General features: G+C 37.6%; 1 protein-coding gene across 2 annotated transcripts in view; it reads right to left on the reverse strand.

Annotated features, from left to right (window-relative positions):
• Positions 1-284: 284 nt before the first annotated feature.
• KDM5A (lysine demethylase 5A) overlaps positions 285-23,754 on the reverse strand; it is a 97,469-nt gene continuing 73,999 nt past the window's right edge. Inside the window, exons 24-28 of one of the 2 annotated variants that reach the window (XM_019464910.2) lie at positions 23,066-23,209; positions 16,112-16,271; positions 14,760-14,980; positions 11,604-12,014; positions 285-4,811 (exon numbers count right to left, since the gene is read on the reverse strand). In XM_019464910.2, the coding sequence (XP_019320455.2) occupies positions 4,605-4,811; positions 11,604-12,014; positions 14,760-14,980; positions 16,112-16,271; positions 23,066-23,209 (1,143 nt within the window). In that variant the 3' untranslated portion in view covers positions 285-4,604. Of the gene's footprint in view, positions 4,812-10,546; positions 10,750-11,603; positions 12,015-14,759; positions 14,981-16,111; positions 16,272-23,065; positions 23,210-23,754 lie in introns of those variants that run through there. The other variant, XM_053895828.1, reaches the window with a different exon arrangement.

The raw sequence follows: 23,754 nt of genomic DNA on the forward strand, positions 1-23,754 counted from the left end.
ACAGGTGAAATCTTCAGGGATCACTTCTTCGACTTCACACTTTCTGAAAACAGTATTCTCAGTAATAGGCTAATCACACCAGTGATCAAATTACTTGAGGCCAGTATTTGATTTTATAGAGAGCAACTGCAGTATCAGAAACAGCTTTGACCCCGGGTGAAAAGCTCTCATGCACCTGCCAGTTTTCCTCAGGATCATCAATACTCAACACCAACATTTACCTTTACTTGGTTACCATTTACAGTTGACACCAATGTAAATGAGAGAGTAGGGGGGAACCTGAGCACACACACACAATTTTTTTTTTTTTATTTTTTAGATGTAATGCAAATAACCGTATCTAATATTCTTTTAGAAAACAAAAGAAATGGAAAACATGCTCAAAAAACAAGAAAACAAGTTATACTTTTCATAAGGCACCACCAAAAACCTTGGTAAATCAGAGTCCATATTATATTTAAGTGTCTCACTAACAAGTAAATAAATATGTAAGAGAATAATCAATAGAGGGTCTTGAGGTTTACAAAAGACATTCCTGTTTAGACATCTTGGAGTATTGCAAAAGTAAGAATAAGCTGGATACATCTACACCCGTCACATCCTTTCCCAGTGCACATCAGCCATTGCATAGTGGTGAGTGGATATGATCCAGGCCAAGAGAAGACTGCAATTCCAAAATAGATTTACATCCAATTGTTTCCTTCTCATGCTGTAAATATCATTCGGCACATCCATATCCAAAGAAGTAATGATATGCTTTAATTTAAAAAGGGGGGGGGGCAGGAGTTTCAAAAGGTGAAAGACAAATCAATTGCCTGCTTTTTAAAATTTATACTTAACAGACCTACTGCAAAAGCAACTTTCTACACACATATGAAGCTAGTTCCGTATGTAAACCTTTATTGAACCTGGTTATATGTGGGACTTTAACAGCTTAATTTTCCACAATTTACAATTTTTAAATCCCACTCCAAATTGTCACTTTCTCCTTTAAAAAGGATATAGTCTCATCCTTTGAAAGAAAGGCTTTCTCAGTTTTTCCTTTCACCCTACTTTAAGTTCTGGCTCATATTCATACAAATGTACTACAGAATTAAAATACTGACAAGCAGGGAGTTTCTTTTACGTGCACTCAACTGCATCCAGAATGTTAAAATTAAGAAAAACAAATAAACAGACATTTCTTGGACACCAAAGACAAAAGCAGAGAAGAACAGAATTGAAGCACAGGTAAAAACTGTTCTAATCTTACAGGTCTGCTAGCTTTGCTAGGATTTTGATTATTAAAGTACATAGTAGACAATCACAGATTTAATGCTTATCTTTTCAATTATTCAAAGTATGACATAGAGTAATTTGTAATTTTATTGAGGCACAAATTTGAATCATGCAGTGCAAAGGTGGTCTGCAGCAACTTAGGAAGGGAGTGTAACATCTAACTCTCAACATGGCTTTGTTGCAATAACTATCAGGAACTAAAATAGACATTTGTGGGAAAAAAATGTCCCCTCTTCTGCCAATAAGAAAGCTAACTACTACTAATGCTATAGTTGCACTTGTAAACTTGGGAATTTGCATAGTTCCACTGACCTACCCCTTTGAGAATATTAAAGACTTATGTAGCATTTTTAAAATTTTTCTTTCTATAACCTTCCCCAACATAGTTATAATGAAGATAGTAAGAAATATCTTTGAAAGAACTATCACAGAAGTTAAAACACCAATGGTGAAAATTTGCAACTCTGAAAAGTAAAGGAACATTTTAAATCAAATTTTAATATAAAATGTTACAACAATGAAGAATGGAGTAAGTTGTAAATAGGTAATTTCCTCTAACTGAAAACAATATTTTATATTAGAACACCAGCATGTCTTTAAATAGATGAATCTTAGTTCATTAATTCCAAAATTATAGACTTGTATATGTTCGTTTTTCTCTCTCTCTTTTTTAAACTAATGTCTCTCATCTGTTCTTCTCAGCCTTTGGTCGAGTCAGACCAAATCCTCTGTGACTTTCAAATAAATACAGAAAATCCCACCAAATCAACTGAATGATAAATATTTAAGTTTCAAAACAGAAGATAAACAGGGAGCTACTCATAGTTGAAGACTGTCTTGCATTTTTCTCTCAGATCTCCAGCTGGTAAATACTGTATTAAGGACATAAATTATTTCCTCAACAGCCACCTGCATCCACCCACCATACTCCAAGAAGCAGAGCACCAACTTAACTATCTTTCTCAGCATCCTCATGCCCTTCCACTGATGGCTGAGTAAAGTTAATGGGTGACTAGGAAGAAAAGATAAACTATTTTTAAATGTTTTCCACCAAGGCAGCCATCACTTAAAACTGCATTCAATTTTTAACCCAAAAGTATTTGAAGATCTTTGCAGAGAAGACGAAAGGCAAAAAATATTGTGCTTTCTTTTATAACATCAACCAGATAAAATTCTTAGGTAATAATATCTTTATAGACTGGCAAAATTAAAATTTATGAAATTGGTTAAAAGTTACCTTGTAATATCCCTTGAAATCTTAAATCATATACACACTTGAGATCATGCAGAGTGATGCTTATGACCCTTGTAACAGGTCAAAACACTAAAAATGTTATGCAATATTAAGGGAAGACTAAAAATTAGGTAGTTTGAACCATAGAGAAAGCATTTACAGAAACTGGGTTTTACAGGAAAAGTTTTTGTTTTTTTTTTTGTTGTTTTGTTTTTTTAGCAAGATGCCTTTTGAGTTAAATCTCATACCCACTCAAACTGTAACTGGACAGTACATTTCACTTCTAGTTACTAGAAGACATTTCTTTAAAAGAGACTGGGACAAAAAGGGAACAGGAGATTATAAGCTGTTCTCTAGGCCCACCCTGCTCCCCCCTTTTAAAAAGAAAACTGATAAATTAAGCCAAACCACAGATTTTTAAACAAAATAAAGGGACACGGCATAGTGAAGACAAAACACTATTTTTAGTTTTTTGGGGTTGTTTCTTTGTCCTTTAAAAAAAATTAGTCCCCTTCTAATAAAAGTTTCCATACAGCTTACCTAACACCTTAACAATAGAGAGCACAACAGGAGGGAAGAGGGCACAGCACCATAGTTTCAAACATTCACATACAAAAACAAAACAAACCAGCCATCACAGAAATAGTAAGACCAAGTTTCCCAATAGACAGGGACAAGTTCCAACAACACAAAGGAAATACAATGATCTATGAATAAAAACAAGATGGAAGATGTGGTCAGGCTAGGATGGAGAAGGAAGTGCTAACTCCTTGTACTACAAGGAAGGAATGGGGTTTCTTTATTAAAAAGCAAAAAGAGAAAGCAAGCCCCCAAATGGATTTTTGATGCTGAAAATTCTGTCATATGCTGCTGGTAACAGTAAATATATATATTTATATATCCATATATGTATATTAAAAAAGGAAAAATAATCTATTTATAGAACAGTCAGTAGTCAGAGACATTTAGAAAAAAGTAAAAACAAGTCCTTTTTTCTTTTTTTAAAAATGGATTTACTAAAACAACTTTATCACCCGGAGGTGCTACAACCCCATATCCTCTGATGAAGCCAGGGTGTTATTCAACAGCATCTGCTGTGGGCCAGTATCAGAAATTGCCAGTGTTGGAAACAGCAGACATCGGGGTCAGGGCTGCAAGGCAAAAAGCTGTTATTTGCTGGTCTTGCTCATGGCCATGCCTGAAGCCTGGTGGTCTGGTATACTTGTAAATGAAGGTTTCCCCGAAAAGCATGCATCACTGGGTCTCAGTAAAACATTCTGACTTGTCTTCTTTTCTTTTGCAGGAGCCTGGATCCATGTACCTGCTCGTCTCTAAAATGCAGACCCAAGACAGCAAGACTTCTCAAAGCCAAAAAAAAAAGGGCTCCTTGCCTTGAAATAAGAAAAGCTCTTCTTCCCAGAATCCAATCTAGTCAGACTTCTGAACTAGATGACACACTCCTCCTTAGGAAGATAAGGTGATCTGCCTCTCATTTGGGGTTTTCTTCTTGGTACAAACACACACAAGTAGCTGGGGTCTAGACTGTGCTACTATCCCATGACTACTAACAGGAGTAACTTTGGCCCTGTTGCTCCCATGGCTATATCCGTAGGGCATTACATGCCAGGTAACAGTGGAAGGAGAGTGGTACTCTCACTCCTGTCCAACTGTCCTAAGGAGAGCCAAGTAGTCAGCACCTCCAGACAGTACTGCCTCTAGGTTGTAAACCTCTAACTAGTATCAACTGGCCATAAGCCACATCCTACATGCCCTGCTAACATACCAATGTATTAATGCCAACCAGCCACTCTAGAGCTCAATCAAATGTCTGGCTGTAAAGTAACATACCGTACTCAGAGGAGACATAAACTGAAATACTGGCTGCTGTACCAAAGACACCCTCTGCATAGATGTGTTGAAGAGAATGTAGGTCACACAGTCCATGCAAAGAGGAAGTCCGCTAAGAGGACTTTCTCTGAAGGCCATTTGTCTTTGGAAGCAACATTCTGAGTGGATCTAAACCACTCTACTTGATGACTAAGGTCTCAATGTGGTCCATTTCCCCCCATGTCCCAAACTAACCCAGCAACTGCTAACTGGTCTCCTTAAGATCCTCCATTGGTAGTTTGTAGCTCATTATGAAGGAAGGAGGTGGTGCTTGACCTGGGCTACCTGGCCCTTGCTTCTTTGCACAGTTTATACAGATGTAATCTTCATTTTCAGCCATTTCTGGAGATACACCCACACAAACTTGATGAAACCACTCATCACAGCCACCATCACATTGTACCCAGTCTACCTGTAGGAGACAAGATTGAGGAATGTTTAGGTTACATAAACATTAAGCCTAGAAAAAAAAAAAAGCAAACCAAAGAGCTTTCTTGGCTTAAATGATAGCAAATAACTGGGATGTCCAGAGACAGACAATGACTTTTTATGGGGTTACTTTTTAAAGAAAGAAGCTGGGAAGTTAATATCCCCAAATTATATTTTACCACAGTATGTCCACAAAATTAGGCCTCTTAGGTACTCCATTACCTCATAAATACCCAGGGATCCTTTTGAGGCAGAAACATGTTTGAGAAAAACTTGACAAAAAAGGAACTTCTAATAGAGCAGCCAAGTAGTTTTAGCTAATATTAACAATTTCTAGACGCTAAGACAATGCAATTATCAATCAAGAAAGGAAGAGTACAACAATGTGAAGGCAATCCTGTGTATTAGCTTTATTTCAAAGAGATAAGCCAAAGTACTAAGAGCATTAAATACCTTTTTAGAAAAGCAGTCACATAGGCCACTTTTAAAACTAATATTTTTTATTCTTCTCTTCTTCCGTTACAAATACAACTCCCTATAAAAAGTTAGCAAATATCAGAGGTCAAATCTTACAAATTAACCAATTAAAACAGTCAAAGTCACAGGTCAATAGATCACTCTGGGGTTTAAAATTCAAGTCTGTATAACTGATAGGTCAGTGGCAGATGCCAGGCAAACTTTGACCCTTCAGAGGATATTGTAATCATAGAAGGCTAGAAAGGGACTGTAGTTTGGTGACTTTATTAAGCCTTGGGCCTGGAGTTAACAATAAGATGATTTGGGTTTTTGTATCTGGAGGGTGAATGTGGTAGTTTTTATAACTGATGTCATGGCAGATGAGAACCTTTAAGATTAAAAGAGCTACTCTTCCTCTCCCCAGTACAAAGTGGATCATCTCACTGGCAACTTACAAAGCCACTTACAATGAGCTTTGCCAGTTTTCAGAGCAAAGTAAGGAGTATGAAGGGATCAAAGAGGTACCTCAGTGAAGTTTATGAGAAAAGAACAGAGGAGGAAGGTTTGGGCTAGGTAAATGAGTTTCAGGGAAAGTGAGTAGTTTCTAAATTAGTTTCCGAGTACTCGAAGAGTTATCAAAATGATGATGCTCATGTTAGTGGTTTTAGGGTTGTAATAAAGCATGGGAAAAATCACTTGTCAAAAGAATCTTTCTGCTTCCATTGTTCCTATTCTAGAGTTCTAGTTATTAGGAGACAGTGCTGTGTACAATAAAGATTACTGAATTCAGTCACAAGTTCTGAATTCTGATGTGTACAATTTGAGGCAAAGAATTTAATCTCAGTAAGGCTCAATTTCCTCATCTGTAAAATGGAGATAATATTCTGTTTACAGGATTATTTAGAAGATTAAATGAAATAATGTATGGTAAAACAGCTAGCTCACCGAGTGGCATCTTTCAAGATCACAGTTTCATGCCTCTACTCATTATACTATCTTACACAAGATCCATTTTGCACTTTGAAATAACTGCCTGTAGCACTGCTTCTCAAAAACGTGTAGACCATTTACATAGAATTGCCTGTTGTGTTCATTAAAAGTACGGCTGAGACCCATCCCAAACCCAAACCTACAGACTCAGAATATCTTGGGGGTACAAACCAGAGCTTATATTTTCAGTCAGATTCTAGGTAATTTTTATATTTTCTAAATTTGATCATTCCTAGTACTTTGTGATACTGCTTGCTGGTAAATTCAGAGCAATTTAACAATTCCTTCCTAAAACAAATTCTGTTTTTGTTCTGTAATTATTTATGTAATATTTAGTTTCTGAAGTCAGTGCAGTAAAGAAAATTGAACTGTTCCTATTGCAGCAAACTACTATATGAAAGACAAAAGAGGGAGATAAATGACTTCTTTGCAACAAACTAAACATATAGGTACTATAGCAATGAAGATTTACAAAGTGCTAATGTGATGGTAAGTAACTTGGGGTAAGTGTTTTGGCTATTTGGCACTGGTAACGAGAACTGGGAAGATGATCTGTGTTTCTTTGGGCTGCCCAAATTGGAGATATTACCCTGTTTATGATGCCACCCTGAACCAGTAGATAACTCTAGTCCTACTTTCAACCTTCTTAATCTAGTCCAGTCCCCATTCATGCTAACCCATAGGATAAGAAAGTTCCCAATTTATCAGTATATCCTGCCAAGAAAAAGTGGCCCTATCTTTTTAAAAATCTAATTCTGCACTGCATTCCAGGTTTCCCCAAATTAAATCTATCAGTCTCAAGTAAGGATGAGAACACATTCTCTTTTGTGATTTTGGCTAGAGGTCCACTCCTAGAGCCTAGCTCTCCCACCATTCCAAAACAGTATAAAACTTTTCTTGAGACATTTATCAGTACACAGATTGTATCTCAGCCTACAGGTTATATATCAATTTACCCTAATAATCTAGCAGGGAAAAAACAATCCTTCCCTTACTAGTATCTTTTTGTCATGTTCATGTACTAATAACAATCCAATTCCAGTTCTACTTCTGTTTGAAAAGGCCCATAGGGTCATAAAGCAAACCAAAGTTTGGAATTTCAACTGAATTAACTGAAGATTTGACACAGGGGCAACAGATTGTGTACTAGGCTGAAAACTCAAGAACACAGAACTTGGTTTTCCGCACATTAGGCTCTAATAGTCACTTCCCCTTTCATTGGTTTTAAGAGATTTACTTATCAAATCACAAAAATAATTAAAAAACTTCACAGCTGTGAGTTGTTCAAATATTAACTGATAAAAGATTTGAAAGTATAGTACAAATACATTACCAGTTGGATTGGGGGAAATTTTTAAAGAGAAATACATTAAATACAGGAAATAATGTTAATTTAGTATTTCCTGTGTTGCTATACGGTTTCATATTTACACTTAAAAATATTTACCATATTTCATTTTGTTCACTTCACAGGGCCTTATTACTGCACTGGGAAAAAAGAAAGCCTGGTGATTTAGTGATAGTCTTAGCTTAGTTACCCGACCAAGCTTTTGTTATTTTGGCATTCAATCTCTACTGCACCAAGGTTCCCTGCAAAAACCAGATTCGAAATTTAAAACAATTCACTTAATGAAGTACAAGAGAACAATGTTCAGAATCCTTGTGTATATTTTTTTGATGCTCTTAACATTAAGTGGCCAGCTCTCTTAGCCCAAGATTGATGTGTTTCCCAAGATAGGAATTTCAATGCTAAAACTGGAAAGTCCAGGCAAACTGGGACAGTTCGTTACCCAATCTCACATCACCACTTGTTGAGGGTAATCCAACCTTTGATTACCTGTGCTTTTAAAAAGAGATATGAACTAATAATGGAAAGGCAAATACTTTGGCTGAGATAGCACCCTATGAAAATCTTTTAATACATCAGAGTGGCTGACAAAGAGTAAAAGTGAGACATAGGTTTATCAACTTCATCTCTATTTAACCATCTAAAACTTATGGAAATAGTAATGGGTAAGGAAAAGGCCCACAGGAAAAAGGTAAAAAAAGGTAAGGGGAAAAAAGTCTATTTTCATAAGATGATTAAATATTCTAATACAGGAAAAAAAAGGTTACTTAAATGTTAGCTTAAAGAATGTGCTCCTTTTCAAGTTAACTTCTTTTACTTTTGGTATCAGTAAGACTGAATGAAAGTGGCAGACTTCAGGGAGAAGATTCCGAACCTTAAAACTAATTTTTTGAAAATAGTTATTTTTTTTCATTATTTTTAAAATTAATTACACCTTGAAATTAATTTGATAATGGTGGAAAAGAGACTTTTTTTTTTAAACCCTTTCCCATTATTCTGGTAATATTTTTCTTTTCTCTTTCTAAAACATCTTGAAATTGAGGCTAGGTATGTTTAGGTAGCCCTTCAAAGTTTTCTCAATCTGCACATTGTGGGGGAAAAGTAATTGTAATTATTGGTTAGAAATATGGTAAATGTACATTTACCTAAATATGAACAAACGCTAGAAGTTATTTTTTGCTTCGTGATATTTAAAGAACACAGACTTCTCTAAAAACATTCTTCTTTTTTAACCATCATTTTATGCCACGCATTAATTTGGTTTTCTTAGAAAAATACTATACTTCAAATGGAGAAAGTTGTAAAATTCTTTACAAAGCAGTTGAAGAAATACACCTCTTATTTAGTAAAACTAGTTTCAAGAACAAACGTGGAGAACCATAAATATTGCAAAACAGCAATGATGAGCAAAATGTTTACAATCTGAAATAATTTCTGTTTAAAATTAAACACATTAGGGGTACCTGGGTGGTTCAGTCAGTTAAGCATCTGACTTTGGCTCAGTTCATGAGTTAGAGCCCTGCAACTGGGCCCAGTGCTGATGCCTCAGAGCCTGAAGCCTGCTTCAGATTCTGTGTCTCCCTCTCTCTCTACCCCTCCCTTGCTCATGCTCTCTCTCTCTCTCAAAAATAAACATATAAAAATTTTTATTAAAAAATTTATTTAAAAAGTAAATTAAACACACTATAAAAATGCAACATTTAGGGGTGCCTGGGTGACTCAGTCAGTTATGTGTCCAACTTTGGCTCAGGTCATGATCTCACTGTTTATGAGTTCGAGCCCTACATCGGGCTCTCTGCTGTCAGCACAAAGCCTGCTTTGGATCTTCTGTCTCCCTCTCTCTCAGGCCGTACCTCCCCACCCCCATCCCTCTCTCAAAAAAAAAAAAAAAAAAAAAATTAAAAAAATTAAAAAAATTACAACATTTACTGTTTCTTTTATGTAAACTAATGACAGGTTAAGACACACCTTCCTCACCTTTGTATGTGTTTTAACAGTTTGAAATAGACATTTTCTCTGAATGTGCAGTTAAATCTCCCTCAGTTCTATTAAGACAACTTTCCAGATTTAAAAAAAAAAAAAATACCTTTAACATTAGGAGCAAATCTCAGGGCTCACTTAAAAATAACCATTACATCCTTAACATTTATACTGCATTTTGGTTAACAAGTGTTTTCATATAAATGATCTCCTCTTAATTCTCATAACCCTGAGAGTAAGCAGGGCATGTGTTAAATTATTTAACAATTTTATAGCAGATGATAAAAAAAACTGCTTGTAACGTTTATATGCTACAGGAAGATAATGGATGACCTGAGCCATATTTACGATGCTGAGCAGAAGAGGGGAAAGATTATTAGGTGGAAAGGTGAAAAAACAGAAAGCAAAAAGTTTGTGATGGATATAAACATTGTAGGAAGGATGATAGGAAAGCTTAAAAAAGAAACACCATCTTGCTGCCAGTCCTGAAACTGCCATAAAATTAGTTTAAAAAAGGGAGAAGCTTCTGCCAACATGAGCTGCTAATACTTCTTCAGTACCCAAAGAAAAAGTTAACCTTTCATCAGCTTCTTTAATAAACAAATTCGGATGAGAATAAATTCAAAATGAAAGAAAAATAATATACACACATATATAATGTAACTACTAAAATGTTTTAAAATATTCATAAAACAGAAACATTTATATAATAAAGATACAAAAGTGAACAGGTTTTATGACATAACATAAAATAAGCCATATAGAAAAAAAGACTAGAAGGAAACACAGTAAAATATTTGTAGATATTGTCCTTGGAAGGTTAGACTATGGGATATGTGTCTTACCATATATATATTCATTTTCTAAAAATGAGTGGAAAACATTTAATAAGTGTAATTTAAATATAAGTGTCATTCAGTTTTGGAATGTGCTTTTGTACTTACATCTTAATTATTGGTGGGGTGGGGGATATTAGTGGAGAAAACCTGGTCTGGGAGCCAGGAAACCATGGTTCTACGTTTGGCTTTGCACTAATTAGCTCTATGACTTTGGTCACATCATTTATCTTCACTGAGTCCTGGTTTCATCATTTGTAAAATGAAGAGCCTGGACAAGGTGACCTCTTCAAGCTCTAACAAGAATCTGACTGAGGAGGGAAGTAAGGGAATAATGGTGCAGTTATATTCTCTGTTCATATATTCAAACTGAAGAGGTATTACAATTTTAAGTACCAAGTGGTATAATAAGCATTATCAAATAAAAACTATGAATTTACTAATAATCTTGATGGGAACCATAACAGATGCCTCCAGTCATTGAATGAACTGGGATTTTTCATAAAGTCCATCCATCTTACTCAGAAGTTCATAACATCAATATTACTTAAAGAATGGCCATCAGATAATTAATATACTGAAATTTTTAAAATAATACCTTTAAAGATCTTAATTATTTCTTCACAAGGTATTTGAAAAACTCTTACTCCATTCAGAAGAATGCACACAGGCCTGAGTGTTGGTAAGACACAGACCAAACGGGAAGATTTAACCCCTTAGTTTAGGTCTTTAGAACAAATCTTAATGCAATTTTCCAGAGCTCTTAAAATACTGGCCCAGAATGTTTTCAGGCCACTGTGACTAACCGACAAGGTATTTAGTTCTCTGAGTCACCCTACAGGGAAGGCAAAAGACTATACCAAAACTGCTATGCCAGCTCCACATGAAATGCACTGCTACCCAGGGTTATCACATAGCTTCTCTCTGCTCTTGTCTCTTTATGTTCACTAAGTACCTGATTTTTAAAGCACAATATCTCTTCTATTAAGCACACTGACCTAACAGCCTCATAATTCACAACGGTTTATAGAAACTGTAGAAAACATATTAAGTTGGAAGCCCAAATTCTAGAATCAAAACCAGATTCTCATTTCATCAAACTTCTGTCTGGAGAACTGCTGCTCCTTGTCCTCTCTCCCACGTGACCGTATAGTTAAGAGCTCACCTTGTCCTTGCAGGGCCTCTGGCAGTTCTGTGCTGCACACACAGCATTTTCATCATCAGACTCTTCCGCTCCTGACCAGTCGTACTTTGAGGGGATGTCCAGCACTTTTTTCTCTCTCTTCTTCTCAGTAGTCTCTTTCACAAGGTCAACTTTGGCTGCAGCAGCCTTCTCCTTCTTCTTCTTTCTCTCTTCTTCTTTTGCCAGTTTCTTGGCCAGTTTATTCAGCTCCTTTGATTTTTCTGCACTTAGTTTTAATTTCTTCTTTTTAGGTTTATCCATTTTCTTTAACTCCTTGGACTTCTGTTTTCCTTCTCCAAAAAGCTGTTCTACTTTTTCTAGCTTCCGTTTCCGTTTCTTCTCTGAAGAGTCTTTTCCTTTTATTTTTAATGGCTTCTCTTCCATGCTGTCATCCTTCATCAATATAAAATTAGAAACAATTTTAAAGCAAGACATTTATTTTATTTTAAATAATAATCTTTCTTACTATTTTTTCATTCATTTTAAGTAGGCTCCACTTCTGGCACGAAGCCCAATGTGGAGCTTGAAATCACAACCCTAAGATCAAGACATCAGCTGAGATCAAGAGTAGGACACTTAACTGACTGAGCCACCCAGGTACCTCTAAAGCAAGACATCTAAAAAGTTTTATTCTCTTATATGAAGTATCTTGAGTAGACAACCTTAACAAAAACAAAAACAACAGCAACAGAAAGTAGAACAGAGGTTACCGGGAGCTGAGGAGAGAGGGAAATGGTATTTATTGTTTAATGTGTACAGAAGTTCTGTTTGGGATGATTATGGAAATTGACAGTGGCAATAGTTGTAGAACACTGTAAAGGCAATTAACACAACTGAACTGTATACTTAGAAGGATTAAAACGGTAAATTTTATGTTGTGTACATTATATATAATAAATGTTCTAAAGATATTTAAAAGACATTTTAAGAAAGCAAATATAGGGGCGCCTGGGTGGCTCAGTCAGTAAGCGTCCAACTTCGGCTCAGGTCATGATCTCGCGGTCTGTGGGTTCGAGCCCCGCGTTGGGCTCTGTGCTGACAGCTCAGAGCCTGGAGCCTGTTTCAGATTCTATGTCTCTTTCTTCCTCTGACCCTCCCCTGTTCATGCTCTCTGTCTCAAAAATAAATAAATGTTAAAAAAAAATTTTAAAAAAAAGCAAATATAGGGGCGCCTGGGTGGCTCAGTCAGTTAAGCATCTGACTTCAGCTCAGGTCATGATCTCATAGTTTGTGAGTTCGAGCCCCGCGTCAGGCTCCGTGCTGACAGCTCAAAGCCTGGAGCCTGCTTCGGATTGTGTCTCCCTCTGCCCCTCCCCCTTTCACGCGCTGTCTCTCAAAAATAAATAAATGTTAAAAAAGAAAAAGAAAAAAAAAAAAAAAGCAAGCACCTGGGTGGCTCAGTCGGTTAAGCTTCCAACTTCAGCTCAGGTCATGATTTTATGGGTTCATGAGTTTGAGCCCCACATCAGGCTCTCTGCTATCAGTGCAGAGCCCACTTCGGATACTCTGTCCACCCGCCTCTCTCTCTGCCCCTCCCCCGCTTGCACAAACACGTGCACATACTCTCTCTCAAAAATAAACATTAAAAAACAAGAAATCAAATGTTAATATTCAATGAAAATAATGGCAAGCCTATATAAAACATCTGACTTTAGATTACTAGGGAAAAAAGATCGTTGTTAGCATATATTAGTATAGTGTGTAGCACCTCTGTTTAACTGAGATAAAACATACACATAAAGCTAAAAGCACTAAATGTACACTGAATTATGTAACAAGTTTTTTGGTCTTCATTTACTACTACTACAGTTCTTTACTAACTCACAATTAATAAATTCCTGAAGGCCAAGTTATCAAAAGGGTTGGCAAAACCTAAAACTATATCCATGATCTCATTACAAAAGATACGTAGTAACTTTGGCAAGGGCTAGAACAAAAAACTCTTATTTTTTTTTTTCAATTTTCTAATATTTTTCTGATTTCTATTATATGCCAATGTAATAAACATTAAAAATTTTAACAGTAAAAGTATGTCTAGCAACAGAAAGTACAAGGAGGAGGTACAGAAAGGAATACTGAAAAACATTAAGCTTGATAGTTACTTAAGAAACACCACTTGAGAACTCATTTTGTGACATATCTGAAACTGGAAAATCTTTGACAGGAACCTAAGAAACCTCAGAATGCAAAACACTGCATTATAAATGTCTGAAGTCTATCACATCTTGCACTATAAATTTACCCTCTCAATACTTTGTGTTTCCTTATGTGTAAAATAAAGAGGATCAGATGAGATAATGGATGAGAAGTAAACCCTTTGTATTTTGGAAAACACTATCTAAATGAGACTACCTTTGATCTGAATTCCAAACCAAAAACTATCATATGCCATGTATATCTGTATCAATTGCCAGTGACATCGTACCATTCCATTACATGGAAATAAGTAATGTAAAAGAATAATGAAAAGAACATTAGGAGTCCAGTGCCAGAGCTGGAATCCAGGTCTCTTTGTTTTTACTAAATGTGTGATCTAAGCAAGTTTCTACCTCTCTGACCCTTAATTTCTTCATGTGTAGAATGGGCTCAATACTTGCCCATCTATCCTTTCCTCTCCCCTTCAGGATTATGGTGAGGATCAAATGAGATCACAGATAGAAAAACATCATATAAACTGCAACCTGCTATGAGGTATTAATATATGAACATGGACTCTCTTGCCTACCCCAGTCTGCTTCTATTTAACCTTTCCCTTTTATTCTCCTCTCCTCCCCTATTTAACCCTTCCCTTGCTTCTTTTTTTTAACCACTATATTTTCTTCTGCCTTCTCTTTTGGGCCTTTCAACAGTGGGAGTCTGGGATAAGGAAGTTGTTCCTTCCTTAGAAGAACTGGTAGTTTTCAGTGCCCTCCTTTCTTTTTAGCAGAAATGGTGTTTACTTCCCCCGCCCCCCCCCCAGATATTATATAAAATCTTAATAAAGAAAATGAAAAAGCAGAACTACTTTTGGCTTAATGGAAAAAAAGGATAGCCACAGTACTACCCACTCAGCCATCCCCATCCTGGCATTTGTGGTACCTCCAAAGAACCAAGACATTCTAAAATGTTAAAGCCATGGTTTAAGCTTTAAATTCTTGCCTCCATGATATGCAGGAATCTGTCTTCAGAGGGTGGGTGTGTGGCCTGCAAAATCCGCCAAATGTGTTGAGTCTCATCCAGAGATACTTCTAGGAGATCCCCAACCATCATAAGTTCTTCCAGCTGGGCTTTAGCGCCGGGTGACAACTCCAACACTGGAGGTTCCAAACTCCGGGGCACCAAAGGGCTCTTCCGAGGTTGTTTCCTGGGGGTACTAGAACCTTTCCAATAAAACAAAAGACAAAGCAAAAAAATGAAAACTATCAACAAACTGTAATGTTTCCAAAGTAAATATTTAGGGGAATGGTTCCTCCTCCTCTAATACTTACTTTAGACATCTGAATTCACTGCATCCATATTAAAGTTAGAATAAAATCTTCAAAAAATACAAAACAAAAAAGATCTAGAATTCTAATGCCCACTCTCAAAAATTAGCTAAGAATAAAAATCTGGATCCTTAGTGATTCTTCACTCTGTGACTGAAGTGGAAAGGGAATGTGAAAGAATCTCTTAATCCATTCTCTGTTTTAGAGGGGACCAAAAGATTAGTAAGCACATGAGCTGCCCTATATAAATAAGGTGCTATCCTCCTAATAAACCAACGATAATATGCTGTTCCATAAAATCCTGAATGAAGAGAGAAACACCCTTTACTTCCCAGACGTGTGACCTAATGATATATTTTCAATGGAGGAAAGGAAAGTGGACATACAAGAGCAATTATCTACCAAAGAAAGGAAGAACTTTCTAACAAAGCTTTCCAAAACAAGAATGAATACTCTTTTTTTTTTAATTTTTTTTTTCAACGTTTTTTATTTATTTTTGGGACAGAGAGAGACAGAGCATGAACGGGGGAGGGGCAGAGAGAGAGGGAGACACAGAATCGGAAACAGGCTCCAGGCTCCGAGCCATCAGCCCAGAGCCTGACGCGGGGCTCGAACTCACGGACCGCGAGATCGTGACCTGGCTGAAGTCGGATGCTTAACCGACTGCGCCACCCAGGCGCCCCAAGAATGAATACTCTTAAAAAGCAACAAGTTCCTCAACAACTGGTAATGAACAAATAGAGGCCTATTAGAGATTTTATATTAATGAAAGATGGAACTAGAGAGCCTCTAAAGTTCTTCTTATTAGGACTCAATAATTCAATGCAAGTTTTTTCAGGTTACCACCCAGTAACATAAAATGCAAACAGGGACGTAGCTTTTCCTAACCAAAATTGCATTTTCAGGTTTTACTAGCATTTCATGGCTAGGATATACATTTAAGAGAGATTCACAGTCTTGATTAATACAATTTTTTTTCTCACTGGTTTCAGGCCTATCTTCTCCACATTGCTTTAAAGGTAATACCTTGAGAACAACTCTTAGAAGCAGAAGAATAAGCATGTTCTGCACAGAACGAAGGTGCTGTCCACATGTGAGTGACCACCTCTTCAGACTTAATGGGAATTTCTTCATCACAAAAAAGATTGGGTTCCAGACTACTGGAGGACTTCACACTGGCTGTGTCCTAAGGAAGAAACAAAGAGGGGTATTCAGAATTAGAACCACTTAATTTACCCTGTGACAAAGATCTAAATGCAGGCTTTGTAATATACTAAAAATACAATTGTAAAATTAGATACATAGTATTAAATAGGACAGAAAATGCCCACTGGGAGGAAAAACAGTAATGATTACAGTTTCAAGCCAAAAGGAAATGAGTAAAGCTCAAAAATAATCCACAGAGATAATAAACCTCAAGAAAATTACTATTAGGGGAGCATGGGTGGCTCAATCAGGTAAGTATCCAACTTCGGCTCAGGTCATGATCTCACAGTTCATGGGTTCAATCCCACGTTGGGCCCTGTGCTGACAGCTCAGAGCCTGGAGCCTGCTTCGAATTCTGTGTCTCCCTCTCTCTCTGCCCCTCCCCTGCTTGTGCTCCATGTCTCTCTCTCAAACATTAAAAAAAAAAAAAAAAAAAAAGGTACTATTAAGTAATCTACCTTCTACAGTCTACATCTCATAAAAACTCCTATACCAAGTTAGACAATCTTGACACTTAAAATGGACTTAGGAGGGAAAGAAAGGTTTAGACATGGCGTCTTAAGGACACAAATCATTTAATCCAGGAGGCACCTGGGTGGCTCAGTCAGGGGTCCAACTTGATTTTGGCTCAGGCCATGATCTCATGGTTTGTGGGATCGAGCCCCGCATTGACTTATAGCATGGAGCCTGCTTGGGATTCTCTCTCTTGCACTCTCTCTCTGCCCCTCCCCTGCTGGTGATCACTCACGTACTCTCTCTCTCTCTCTCAAAATAAATAAACTTAAAAAAACATTTAATCCTCTCTAAAGGTTCTCAAACCTAGAAGCTTATCAATTGCTCTTGCAACAAAAAGCCTCACTGACAACATTCAAATTATATACTTCTGACAGCTCTAGTTGGTTCTCAGATTCCCCTGTAGTTCGTTTCCAGAAGCTCACATGTACAGCTTTAATGAACAATCAGTAAGACAGAAATCACAGGTATTTCAGCAAGGATAATTTAATAAAGTGAACTGGTTAGATGTATATTAAAGGCTGAAAAGGCAAAATGGAAACACCAAGCTAACACCAAGAGAGAGGTGCCAACCCTAGAGCTTGAGGTAACAAAGCTCAGAGAAGGAGCCCTGTGGAGTTGGGACCCATACCTCTGAGAAGGAAGTGCTGGCCAGTTAGTTCTGCTATCTCTAAGGGAACATGATGTGGTTGGTTTCAGGGATGTGAAAAAAAACAACCACAAATTGGAACCAGTTCCCGATGCCAGAGTAAAAAAAGAAGGGGGAAAAAAAGCATGCAATTCAGAGATGACACAAATGGAGGCTAAAACAGGGGAAAGATCATGTCCCTTCTTACTGTCCAGGCCTTTTAATATTCTCTAATGTCCTCTTATTGGCAGAAGGAAGGCAGTAGGCAGAAAACAAATGTGTAGAGCAGGAGTTGGTTGGCATATTGCAACCCAGTTGGCAGCTCACTTTTTGTATGGAGTAAGAATTAAGAATAGTCTATATTTTTAAAGAGTTGTGGGGGGAAAAAAAGAATATGCAATAAAGACCACATGTGGCTTACAAAGCCTAAAATATTTACTAAGCTTTATGTGTGTTATTTATCTAATTGTATATTAATGTGTGTTAATATATACACATTACAGAAAAAGTTTAGAAACCCCTAGTGTAGAGTCCCATCCCCAGCATCACAAAGCAGAGTACAGAAGAGTGAGTTAGGAGATGAGAGACCACAGGGGTGCCTGGGGGGCTCAGTCTGTTAAGTATCCGACTCTTGATTTCAACTCAGGTCATGATCTCATAGGTTCGTGGGTTCGAGCTCCACACTGGGCTCTGTGCTGACAGTGCAGACCCTGCTTGGGATTCTCTCTCTTCCTCTCTCTCGGCCCCTCCTTTCTCTCTCAAAATAAATAAATAAATTTAAAAACAAAAAGGAGACGAGAGACCACAGCTTAAAGACTAGCACAACACCTGCCTGATTCTCTTTGTACAGTGGACAAGAGGAAGATCATGAGACTATCCTTAATTAAATAGGACACTTAAAAGGTTTTATAAGAGAATTCTTTTTTTTTTTTTTTAAACGTTTATTTTATTTTTGAGACAGAGAAAGACAGAACATGAACGGGGGAGGGTCACAGAGAGAGGGAGACACAGAATCTGAAACAGGCTCCAGGCTCTGAGCTGTCAGCACAGAGCCCGATGCGGGGCTCAAACTCACGGACTGCGAGATCATGACCTGAGCCGAAGTCGGATGCTTAACCGACCAAGCCACCCAGGCACCCCTTATAAGAGAATTCTAAAAGACAATGTCACTCACTGACAATTTAGGAATAGCAGTTTACAGTCATCTTCCCTATTCAAAAATTTAATTTCTAAAAACCATCAGATGGAAGAATACTTTAGTGCACCCCCGCTTTAGTTCCCAGATGCTTCTTCTCACTGACTAGAATTGTCTTTCCTGACTTTGATTCTACTCATTTCATTATAACTCATACACGGAACTTTCTGTTAAGATTTCAAAATGGAAAGGACAGTGATCAGAAAATAATGATGGAGGGGCACCTGGGTGGCTCAGTCAGTTAGGCATCTGACTTCGGCTCAGGTCATGATATTGCGGTTCATTGAGTTTGAGCCCACATCAGGCTCTGTGCTGACGGCCTGGAGCCTGGAGCCTGCTTCTGATTCTGTGTCTCCCTCTCTCTCTGCCCCTCCCCCGTTCATGGTCTATCTGTGTGTGTGTCTCTCTCAAAAAGTAAACACTAAAACAATGTTTTTAATTAAAAAAAAAAAAAAAAGAAAAAGAAAACAATGATGGAAAATAATGATAGCTAAAAAGAGGTTTTTAAAAAAATTACTTCCCCAAGGTGATGCATGAAATGTGAATATGTACAATACTGACTTAGGTAAGATAAAGACACATTTTTAGCCCTCGAACAATCACTGAAAACAAACAAAAAGAGGTGTGAGGTAAGAAGTCAATAATGGAAATGAAACATTAAATTTTTTTTTAATTAACCCAAAGAAGGCATGAAAAGTGGAACACAGGAACAAAAACAAGAGATTAATAAAAAATCAGCAAGATGATCAACTTAAACACAATCATGTCAACAACTATGTTAAATGAAAAATGGACTAAAAAAAAAGAAAATAGACTAAACACTACCAATGAAAAGACAGAGATTGTAATATTACTTTAAAAACAAAACACAAAAAACAAGACTTAACTCTGTATTTTATGAATGCATATATATGTAGAATTACAGTCCAGAAAGGACCCTCTATATATATGCTATCTACAAAAGACATATTTTAAATACAAAAAAATTGAGTCTTTCCACCAAAGCTCAAGCCACCCAAGGATTAAAAAGGAGCACCTGCGTGGCTCAGTCAGTTAAGCGTCCAACTTCAGCTCAGGTTACAATCTCACGGTTTGTGAGTTCGAGCCCTACATTGCACTCTGTGCTGACAGCTCAGAGCCTGGAGCCTGCATTGGATTGTGTTCCCTCTCTCTCTGCCCCTTCCCCACTCACGGTCTCTCTCTCTTTCTCAAAAATAGATAAACGTTAAAAAAAAAAAGGTGGGGGCGCCTGGGTGGCTCAGTCGGTTAGGCGCCCCACTTCAGCTCAGGTCATGATCTCATGGTTTGTGGGTTTGAGCTCCACGTCGGGCTCTGTGCTGACAGCTCAAAGCCTGGAGCCTGTTTCAGATTCTGTGTCTCCCTCTCTCTCTGCCTCTCCCTTGTTCATTTGCTGTCTCTGTCTCAAAAATAAATAAACATTAAAAAAATTATTTAAAAAAAAAGGGGGAGAGTTAGAAAAGAGGGGCACTTGGGCGGCTCAGTCAGTTAAGCATCCAACTCTTGATTTCGTCTCAGGTCATGATCTCACAGTCATGAGATCGAGCCCCATGTCGGGTTCTGTGCTGATAGCACTGAACCTGCTTGGGATTCTCTCTACCACCTCCCATGCTTGCGTACTCTCGTACTCTCTCTTAAAAAAAAAAACTTAAGGGGAAAAAAAAAAAAAAGGAATTAATCACGTGAATACACAAAGGTTATGCCAGACACAAACACAAAAGATCCATGACAAATTTTGCTTCATTAAATATATATTTTCCTAAGTAATGATTTTCTTAAATTGCTACTCAGTGATTCAGTGGTGATTACAGGATATTACATGCAAATGAAGTAATCCAATAATGCAAAGCACAAACTAGATGCTATGATAACTAAGATCAAATGACTGATTTTAGTTTTCTATGTAATTACCTACTCTTCTTCCTCAACCAGTAAGAGGCTCTCCCTCAAGCAAACATACTAAATTTAAATTATTTTAAAGATGAATTCATGGTCACAAATCACCAAGCTAATTGTAAATAAATTGGCAAATAAAATTTTAATTACACAGGAAGTGCTTGTTCCATGAGAAAATACTCAAGAGTTTAATTTTTTTTTAATGCAGAGATACCTACATCAAGGTGAATGTGACCTTGAAAATTACCCCAAATCTTGCCACCTACCATTCTGCTATTTTTCTACATTGTCAAATATATCGCCAACACTATAAATTCATGATTCATATTGTAAGTCTTCCCTACCAAAGAAGAGTCGTCCATAAGCTAACACCACTGTAGAAATTTTGCAAAAAAGACTAGTCTGTACAAACATATCAAACCACAGGTTTGATCCCTAGCCTTAAAATCATCTAATACTTTTGATGTTTTGTTTTCATAGGTTACCAATCTGCTTCCAAACAAAGTCCACCCCATTCAGCAATTCTAGAGCACTGGTTGATACTTAATGTGCTAGAAAGATAACAACCCAGTTATCAAAGGCCTCCAAGCTATGGTAAACTGGCAATTCTAGTACTAACTTCTTTGTGGCATGGGCCACATTCCCTTTCAGCTGCTCCTAGTCAACCTATACAACTTCGTAAGCAAAGAATGTCATTAACTTCAGAGTAACGAGGTGCTCAGAACCTTAACAAGCTAATTCAAGTTTCAACTTTGCTCAAGTCTTTAATTCCTAAAACTAAAAATTCTCTCATTAAAATGTCCCCAAGATGCATTTTTATCTTGAGAAAAATATTTTCCAACAGATCATTTATAAGCATCTATGATGGATAGTTTTAATTTTATATCCTATGATTTTTTTTTAATTTTCTTTTAATGTTTTTATTTATTTTTGAGAGAGAGAGAGACAGAGACAGAGAGAAACAGAGCATGAGCAGAGGAGGGTCAAAGAGTGGGAGACACAGAGCCCAAAGCAGGATCCAGGCTCCGAGCTGTCAGCACAGAGCCTGCCACGGGGCTTGAACTCACAAGCTGTGAGATCGTGACCTGAGCTGAAGTCAGATGCTTAACCGACTGAGCCACCTAGGTGCCCCTATCCTATGACTTTAAAGTTGATGAAGGGGCGCCTGGGTGACTCAGTCGGTTGAGCGTCCGACTTCAGCTCAGGTCATGATCTCACGGACCGTGAGTTCGAGCCCCGCGTCGGGCTCTGGGCTGATGGCTCAGAGCCTGGAGCCTGCTTCCGATTCTGTGTCTCCCTCTCTCTCTGCCCCTCCCCCGTTCATGCTCTGTCTCTGTCTCAAAAATAAATAAACGTTAAAAAAAAAAAAAAAATTTAAAGTTGATGATATTAATGCTCTAAGAATGAAGTGACCTACCTGATTTATACACTGAAAGGACAAACAAAAGATAGCTATGGCGTAGGGGGAAAAAAGGCAACCTCGCCTTTTCACACATCAGAGTATGAACTCCCTGGTTACAGACATAAATTCTAAACAGTTCAACAAGGCTAATATAAAACAGATCAATGGGTTAACTGTAACCTGGCAGAGTTTCTGCCTAGATCATGATGTTATTACTTGGTAAAAGACAAAGGACTTGGGCCTGACACAAAATAGTAAAAATCCAACACAAAACAAACTTGCCAAAACCAGTGTGGTGTCATTATCAAAATAACCACACTGAGGGCAAATAACTTATTCTAGCTGCAGCTGTGACTCTGCAAATCTGAACCATGGGCCCAAGTATAACTCATCTTTAAATAGGACATTTTGGGGCGCCTGGGTGGCTTGGTCGGTTAAGCGTCTGACTTCGGCTCAGGTCATGATCTCACGGCCCGTGAGTTCGAGCCCCGCGTCAGGCTCTGTGCTGACAGCTCAGAGCCTGGAGCCTGTTTCAGATTCTGTCTCCCTCTCTCTCTGCTCCTCCCCTGTTCATGCTCTGTCTCTGTCTCAAAAATAAATAAACGTCAAAAAAAAAAAATAGGACATTTTATCTAGCATCACCAGATGAGAGATCAGAGCAAAAAGACTCAAAGCACAGTTAGAATGGGATTCTTAAAACATAACTACACAGACTTTAACAACCCAAAGGGAACGAAATACTGAAATAAACCATAAAAACTTTTAGTAATCTGTATGTATAATGTTTCTAGTCCTTCTAAGCCATAAGGAGTTATAAGGTGAGGAAAATACAGATCTTTCAAAAATTCCATCCTTAAAAAAAAAAAAAAAAAAAAACTGTTTCCAAAGAATAGAAAGAAGAAAGAGAAAGGGAAAGAAAGAAAAAGAAAAGAGAAAAGAGAAAGAAAATTATTTCATCAACCTATATTTTTGAGGGCTTTGAAAAAATGGTAACACCATAAATCCAGTATAAATAGATGACTACTTTCTCTTCCACTTTCAGTGGAAACATCAGTGTTCAACAACTTTTTTTAACAAGCCCAGTGATCGGGTATGCACTCAGAGAGCCTGTCCATTAGTTACCTTCATGTCATAGCCATAGGTCTCCCGAATGTCTTCATCAGAATCTGTTTCTTCATCATCATAGTCCATTGTTTGTCGAGGAGAAGATGATACACTGCTCACCACCCGGTTAAAAGCAGACTGCTGGAAACTAGGTAGGTGTCCCTAAACAACAAAAAATTCCAAGATGAACAGAGCAACATACTAAATAAACATTGGTAATTAATATGCACCAAAATGTAGGGCTCCTGGGTGGTTTAGTTGGTTAAGTGTCTCTTAGTTCCAGCTCAGGTCATGATCTCACAGTTTGTGGGACTGAGCCCTGCATCAGGCTCCAGGCTGACAGGGCAAAATCTGCTTAGGATTCTCTATCTCCTCTCTACCCATCCCCTGCTCGCTCGCTCTCTCTCTCAAAATAAATAAATAAACGTTAATGGGGCGCCTGGGTAGGCCAATTGGTTAAGAATCCGACTTCAGCTCAGATCATGATCTCATGATTTCTGAATTGAAGCCCTGCACCAGGTTCCATAGTGACAGCTCAGAGCCTAGAACCTGCTTCAGATTCTGTGTCTCTCTCCCTGCCCCTCCCCTGGCTCACCTCTGTCTCTCTCTCTCTCTTTCTCAAAAATAAACATTTAAAAAATAATAAATTAAAAATAAAATAAAAAATTAAAAAATATCAACAAAATGTAATGAACTTGCTAAGTGGT

This window comes from Panthera pardus, unplaced genomic scaffold (assembly GCF_024362965.1).
Source record: "Panthera pardus isolate Hobbes unplaced genomic scaffold, ASM2436296v1 HiC_scaffold_6, whole genome shotgun sequence".
NCBI lineage: Eukaryota > Metazoa > Chordata > Mammalia > Carnivora > Felidae > Panthera > Panthera pardus.